The 8221-nt window shown below is 40.2% G+C and overlaps 1 protein-coding gene across 2 annotated transcripts; it reads right to left on the bottom strand.

The window, feature by feature from the left end:
• Positions 1–673: 673 nt before the first annotated feature.
• pabir2 (PABIR family member 2) lies at positions 674–6765 on the bottom strand. Of its 2 annotated transcripts, none has more exons than XM_079479848.1 (10): positions 5779–6765; positions 5348–5423; positions 5204–5257; positions 4437–4480; positions 4161–4215; positions 3786–3890; positions 2518–2603; positions 2353–2411; positions 2176–2272; positions 674–1945 (listed from the first exon to the last, which is right to left on the bottom strand). In XM_079479848.1, exons 1-10 carry the CDS (start codon positions 5892–5894, stop codon positions 1810–1812), a joined length of 828 nt encoding a protein of 275 aa, XP_079335974.1. In that variant the 5' UTR covers positions 5895–6765; the 3' UTR covers positions 674–1809. The 2 variants fall into 2 exon arrangements, with proteins under 2 accessions (XP_079335974.1, XP_079335973.1); XM_079479847.1 differs by having other exon boundaries at positions 2353–2414; positions 5779–6730.
• Between the last annotated feature and the right edge of the window lie 1456 nt (positions 6766–8221).

Genomic DNA, 8221 nt, shown 5'->3' on the forward strand with positions numbered 1-8221 from the left:
AACAGACTTGTTTTAAACTGAAATGAAGATAAACAAAAGAATTGTTGTAACATTATAATGCTTAAACAAGGCCTGTACTGGCCTCACAATCCCTTTAGTTAAGCAGCTGTTTTGTTAGGGATTAAACAGAAAATGGAGTAAGACTATATCAAATTGTCCAAACATATACCAATTTTGTTTCCGAGGACAAAAAAACACATCACTGGCTGGTAACCATAAACATTTGTCACAAGGCAACAATAGCTGAACAAATAATTTATTTCTAACATCTGGAAGCCTCTGATTTGATGAAACAAGTTTCATTTTTTTGTTCTTGATAGCACAACTACATTTATTCTGGAAAGCACTCGGGTCTTCCCGAACAGATTTAACGTGCAAAGCCTCTTAAAAATACTTTACTCAGGACAGTGTGAAAATGAAATCATGAATAAGACACGTCCACAGGACAGAAAAAAGTCAGCAAAGCAAACTACAAATACACATCACCCATCGATACAGAAACTGGATCTACTTGACCCACTCACTGTTTTTCAAAAGACATTCAGGAAAAGATTTACACTGTGGTCGGTCACTTATGCAGAAGGAAACACCCACCCTTTCAATTCACAAGTGAAAAACCGGATTTTACAATCACTTTCTTGCACATAAAAATGAATGATACATCATATCATGCTGGAGGAAATAAAGCAATTTCTTTAATGAAATTGATAGAAAATGTACAAAAAAACTATTTTCCTAAAGTAACTACAGCCCCAATTGAACAACAGCTTGTACACTTACAGTTGGACATTTCTCCTATATACAGACTTTTAATGGCACACTGTTTAAGAATCAGTAGATTACATTTTCTCTTCCTTTGAAACATCAAACCTGGATGATGGAATTTGATCAGCTTTACAACATAAAATACCTTTAGTACACCCAGCAACCTGTTGTCCACTCTAAATGCTGCAAAATAACAACATGGATGTCATGTCTTTAGGAAGACACTATCTATTGATATCACAGACAGTACAGCTTGGCTGTAGTGTTCAAATTGAGGATTTAGTGGTTACAAACAGTTGCGATATTAAATCTCATTGTATATAGCGTATTAGCTCGCAATATCCATGTGCAACATTCCAAGTAAAGAGAATGAAGTGCCAAGCTCAGTGTGACATTAAATGTTCCCTCCACCTACTTGAAAATCAAGATGACATTCCTGAAAAATCACATCTGCAGATTCAGAACAAAGTCCAAAAACGTATTCAGCTCATTTAAAGTGCAGTCGCACCACTAATAAAACTCCTAAATACACAGCTGTAAGTTTGCCATTCAAGCTCTGCGCAATTTACTGCCAATCTTAACCTAATATCAAACCATATGTACATACTTACATACAAATAAAACAGAAGCAAATAAGTTAAATTCTCACGTGCGAAATACCGGCTGGCAAGTTGAAAATTAAAGAATGAGCCTGTAGTTTCGCGCCGGTTTACATGAAATCTAAATGTCCTATATGAGAGACAAAAAAAATCCAAAACCCATTCAGTTTCCTTGATGTGGCTTTTCTCTCCTCCAAACTACATTTTACATCCGTTAATAGCAGCTGATGCAAAAACATCCACAGCCATGCTTGCGTAGGGTCTCTGTCAAACACAGCAGACTAATGCAAACACCCACATAATCCAATAGCACGCAGAAAACAGGAAAACTCAAAGTAAGAACTAAAGCCATGTTGGGAAGGCAATTGGACAAGAAAGTAAAATGAGAGGAAGAGGACCCAGATAGTCCTCCAGTTTGCCGGTCATGTCCCTGAATCTCAGCCATTCACTTGGGAGAGAGATCCTGGAGGGCTGTGATGGGGGAATTACTGGAGGAGGGAGACACTCCTTCCATCTTTGCAGGCGAGTTGGAGGAGGAGCCAACGCTACTGAGACTTCCATCCAGAAGATCAGGAGAAAGGCTGAGGGAGAGAGACAGATCAAGTGTTATGATACAGATTACAGGTTATTTAACCATCCGTCCAGGCTGTGTCGATTTACAACTCCAGAATCAGTGCTAAAATTGAACCCCCAGTTTTTTCACAAATATTTTAATGACTAGTGTGAACAAATTCCCATATATATATATATATATATACACACACACACATATATTTTTTTGTGTAAAGTACACAACACTCAGTGTTCTAACCTGGTGTTATGTTCTGGCAGGTGGGACACCTCTGTAGACAGCATATTGGTTGTTCCCTGAAAGAGCCTCTTAGGCTGGCTTTCTGTCTCCATTTCACCTATGATTAAACAGAAAATTACATTTATTGCAGACTCATACACAATGCTTTATTAATCAAGTATGTCATGAAGCTGTTACCTTTGCGTTTGAGAGGGTTCAGAATGCTGGGTCTGATGCAGTTTGGGCTCTGACTCCTCCTGCTAGGCAGACTTCTTATGAGCGTGATGTCAACAACTCAACTACAGAGGTCTATACCATTTAAAGAACATTTCATCAGTGCAGTCATCCTGTCACACTACTCACCTGAAGCGGCGTGTTGGGCTGGGAACAGGGCTGGGTGTCAAACCATTACTGCTGACCAAAATTTGAAGAGAGGGAGAGAAGCACTGCTGCTCAAAAGAAAGGGAAATTATATAAATTGGAGGCTCATCTGGGAAGAACACTGCACGGGCCTTAAATCCAGACCCAAGCCCGGCCAGAGATGCCCTGCCAGACATGTTTATCAGAATTCTCGGCCCGAGCCCATATAGCCTGATACTAGTGTTGCAGCCATTACAATTGTTTCGTTTTGGTTTTCAATGGCAAGTAGTTATATGTCATTTCTTTCTTTTATTAAGTTAATTTAGAAAGAAATTGAACATTTTTTGTTTGGTAATTTAAACTTTTAGTGTTTTTAAAGAGACGACCAAGTGGCTAGCGCCCGATGGTGAGTTGACTGCGTTTGATCAATTTAGTCTATCAGGCCTGCCTGCAATAAATAGTCCAAATATTTTCTTTAAATAAAGAAAAAAAACTCAACTATTTAAGCATATCACAATGTTAGTTTAAACGTTTATTTTTACCACAACAGTAAAAGGGCACTTTTTTATAAACTGAGGTGCTCTGCTGCTTGCAACGGCAAACAACATGCTGAAAACAAAAACTTGTCAAATTGAAACGATTTAAAATAGTAATAATAGCAACAAAGTGCATATTGTTTTACCTTACTTGTCGCAAGAATTACTAATGTAAAAAGTCTTATCCCGAACAGAAAACAAGACAGCCTCTGAACACGGGTACAGCCACAAGAATCTCTAAGAATATTTTGTAAAAAAAGTACAGCATCCACAGTGGAAGGTTTTAGTCCAGTCCACTCTTCAACGAGTCCTGCTGCGCTGAAAAACAATCGCTGCTATTGCTGCTGGCGGGCACACTAAGCACCGTCAATGGTGGACAAGGAAAACCTGTGCGAAAGCACAGGCTCAACTGCGCTCAAGCAAAATGTGGAATGTGTGTCAGCATGATGTAAACTTGTTTGCCGTTTTAAATTTACCATTATCAACTTCTTACCGCTTTATTTAATGAATTTCTATTAGAAATATTAACGAATGTCTAATATATAAAAAGCACGACAAGCCTAAAACAAGCCTGAAGCCCAGCCTGCTTGTGAGCTTTGACGTAAAAATTGGCCCGAAGCCCTGCCCGAGGGGTGTAAATAAGTCTGGTCCTGTCGGGCCCAGGTTGAAATGCAGGGCTCTGCATCTGGGTTATGGTTTTCAGAGGCTGGTTAAACAAAAAAAATGAGCACATGCCTTTTTCCCTATCCCTCTAGTGGGCGAAGGAGCAGGAGAAACGGGCACAAAATCAATCCGTTTTGGAGATGACGACGACGACGATTTTTCAAGGTCATTATCACTCTGCAGAAACAAAAGAGAAGCATATCACTTATAGAATACTACTGTATTACTACAGCCAAATAACCTGCTGGTGCAGTGTTGGAGCTTTATACTACCAATCCAGCCTGAGCTTGAGCGACTGGTGGCCCTGTTAACTTCATGAACTTTTCTCTAGCATGCTGCATTTATCTTTTCAACAAACCCCATCAAGTAGAGAATGTGAAAGTGTAGCAAAACCGCTACTGCATGCACTCAAATGTTATACGTTTAGGGTTTCAACCTCTATCTTACCAGAACAAGGCTGTCTTCCCAAGACTGGCTCATCTGCATGGCTGCCTGCACTTCCCTAGAAAGGAAAAACAAAAAGTAAGAATACAGATGTCACTAAATACTGACATTTTCCTTTCAAACAATAAGAATCCTCGTGAAATAGTACCTACATAGTTCACAACCAATCAATGACTGTTATAAACACTGGCAGCAGTCAAATATATGCTGTCAGCAAATAAGTGAGGAAATGAATGCCCCGTGGGTTCATGACATGCAAGGAGAGATGTGAGCTCTTACCGTTCATGAGCAGTTTCACGGTTCATCACATCAACACCCTCTTCCTACAAACATGTTTAGAATTTCCATGAGGAAATGACACAGGACACCATCAAAACCATATATTTTGACCAGTTTCAAAGTGACAACAAACAAACATTATTGCGCACGTTCATGAACTGTCCTTACCTTCCCGTACAAATTCACAAACAAAAGCGTGCCTGTATTATTTCTGATAACAAGCCAAAGAAACCGAGAAGAACCGTTTTCAATTTAAGACTGCGACGACAAGCTCAACTGCTAGATGTCAATGTACCATACGGTTTCTTTTAATGCGACAAAACTACAGGACCCATATAACAAATTGTTTATTACAACCAACATACAACAAAACATTTATTTAATGCAATAAGTATACAATAAAATAAATATATTTAATTTAGCTAATTTAAATTAGACACTAGCCAAATACAGACAGCATGTTAACTGCAGCCCCAGCACGCGCATCCATTGAAACGGTCTATATACGTGTGCGAGTAAAATGTTATGCATGTAAAAGAGCACTAACAAATTTCTTTAAACTTCTTTATCTTATATTTGCCCCGACGTTCTTCTCACATATTTTTTTTCTTGAGGCGACCTTGGTTCCTATCTAGAAACAACATTTATTTTCAAAACGAAATAATCTGAACGACGTTTCAACTAGACTTTTGCTTGTTATAACCAAAACATAACTGCAACTATATATGATTGCAAAGAGTTGCATTTGACGTTGTCAAAGTTTGTACCTGTTTGATCCTTTGAAGTCTTGTGCTGGGCACACGTATTGGTGAAGATGGGACCTAAAAAACAAAACATCCAATGAGCAAACAATTCCGAAATATATACACAAAATAACTTTCATCTATTTTCAAGCACCATTCGGTACACACCACGTTTGGTCGAACAACGGTTGTGCTGTTTCTTCTGCTGCGGAGAACCTCTCTCTGGAACACCTGTGAAGCATCACTGAGGAAAGAGAAAAACATTAGAAAACGTCTTCTGCCCAACAATTTTTCAACCAACACCACTGTTGTGCTAATGTGTGAGTTTTATACTACCAACACAGTCTGATCTTGAGAGACTGGTGGCCCTGTTGACTCAAAGCATGTTACTCTAGCATGGCTGCACTTTAGGTCTGAATACCAACGAGCCAGAACACATGTTACAGCCATGCATGGTATAAAACCCAGCGGTGTCTACCAACACTGTGTGTTCGACAGCAGTCATAAATGGCTGAGAAAATACATATAATACCCAAACATTACATCTATATAGGCAACATGCACACGTTTCAAAACACAAAATATCCTTTCGATAATACCTCAGGCCGTTTATCATAGGCTCGCTGTTAGATCGTCTTAAGTTGCCATCGATCTGAAGGGACGATGGGAGGTCCAGTTCCATCTTCTCTTGTGACATTATTCCTCGATTGTTCATCGTTGCTGTTATTATTGTCCTAGTACATACGCTGCAACAAATGCACGAAGTTTGCAAAGCTACATCGTTGAAATGCAGTGATCCTGTTATCCCGAGCAGGCCAATGTATCGCTTCACCGACTTACGTACTCATATTGTAGCGTGTTAAAACAGATAGTGGCTGCTTGGGTTGCCGCTTATGGTCGATGCAGTTCTGAATCAATGCCCGGGGAAACGACCCATGAACTTCTGCAAATCAACATTCTGCTTCTGCACAATGAATCTCGCTAGAAACTCTCCACTCTCCGAACCAAACTTCCGGCTGGTTAGCTGCAAGCTAGTTAGTGAAAGGGGTTCGGCCCATGCGAACCCACCGTTCCAGTCCTGTTAGCTTAGCTTGATAGTTCACGGCGCACAAGCGTCACAAAACGAGCAGTGAATATTCGGACGATTACAAATCTACGTTTGCATACGGAATGGATGCATGAAAAGGTAGAGTCCGAAGCACGAAAGCATGGCTGTGAAGATAAAGATTCCCCCCGCGCAGGTTAAACGCGAGCGCAATGATAGTAAAAGCTGAAAGTACAGTCAGCTGGGCATCCGCATCCTCCTCCTCACGTAAGCTAACTAACGTTAGCCTGCTAGTCGTGATGAATGAGAATCACCGGACACGCGAGCAGCTCTTATCCGATATCTTCCGTTACCCGGTTTGGCGGGTCAGTAGTTAGTGGATTGAGTTTGTAACTTAGTGGCGTCAATCGTATGTTTGCGTATTTTGTTTATCTATTTTGTGGACGCCGCGGCTTACCCACATATGAGCTAAGGGTCCCGCCCTTTCTGGTCCTGCTGGACTGACTGACGGCATCGTGAACCAATTAGAAACTCGATAGATGCCGGTGTTCCTTTTCGAACGGCAACCGTTCAGGCAACTAGCCAATCAAATCACAGAGTGTAAACCGTTTCCTTTTCCTCTTCGGCGCATTCTCTTGGTTGGTTTGAAAAATCGACATTTATACATTTTGTTATTTGGAGCCTTTATTTTGTCATATGGTCACCAATACAAAATGAAACTCTGAAGCAAATAGTTAACAATGTAGTTAATATTGGAAATGGCACTAGATACGTTGTCAACTACATTCAGTTTATCTTTAAACTATATAACATCCAAATATGCCTTGATCACTCAATAATATATTACATTGAATAATGAAATACAATTGCAAAGACTTTAAATGTACTCACCTTCCTGATCTTAGTTATCTCTGTATGGTTTCAACCACTTTTTCGTGGAACCAAAAGGAATTAGATTAATATAAACGTAACTTCCCTTCCCGAGCATGGCCTTCACATTACACTTCACTGTTTGATGACACTCTGCACACATCATCTAAACCCAATTTTGCATAACATAGCTTTAACACAGAAGACACCACGAGCAATGCCAGAGTCACATGTTTCTTTACAGTTCACTGCGAGGCTTCTGTGTGAAAGCAAACAATGTTTCTTTTCTCTTCTTATAATGAGAGACACAAGATTTTAAACCAGGCGACAGCGGGGTCATTTTGCAAGTCAGGTGATGGCAACTTTGGGTGAGCTTGTGCATAGGGAAATTATGAAAATAATAAAAAGCAATGTCTTTTAAAGGTGTTCTACAGAGAAAAAAGGTTACGTTTATAGTAAACATTAAGATGATGGAAGTTTTTTGTGTGTTTTAAGAGCAAGAATAGTATGAGTTTTATTGAGTCTTGGGTATGAGGGAAAATATTATGGAAACAAGGTTGAATGATAAAGCTCAAGAGTTCTTTGTTAATTCGGAGCCTATTTAAGTTAGAAACTGGTTTGTTGAGGGGACAACTTGGCTGCTTGAAAAGGCATGACAACATCCTGAGGGGGATATAGTGTGCTTTAGTAGTAAGAACGTGCCACGACACTGCAGTTGCACTCCTCCTCCGTTACTCTACGGGGGATGTTAAACAGCTCACGCTCCCACAAAGCTTTGCAGGAGACCATACAATGAAATTTGTAGCGTTTTTTTACATTTCGGCGCCATTTTCGATTGGACCCGAGGTAAGTTTGGAATTTTGAGGAATTATTTTTCAGGATTTTTCCTTCCTCGTTCTCACGCTGTCAAGTTGTGTGTCGTTCGTGGATTTGTGAAACGCCTGACGGAGACGGAGGTGTTTAACGCGCATATTGCGCTCCGCGTTTCGCCTGTTGGCGCTTCACGACTTTTGAGTCTTTGTTTGAAAACGGCGCTGTAGCGGCGCGCGGAGAAAAGACACAAAGTTTATTGTGACTTTGTCCACACGATGATAATGAAAGATTGTTCGGTTTGACGCGTGTCAATC

The sequence above is a fragment of the Barbatula barbatula genome (assembly GCF_947034865.1).
Source record: "Barbatula barbatula genome assembly, chromosome: 18".
Taxonomy (NCBI): Eukaryota; Metazoa; Chordata; class Actinopteri; order Cypriniformes; family Nemacheilidae; genus Barbatula; species Barbatula barbatula.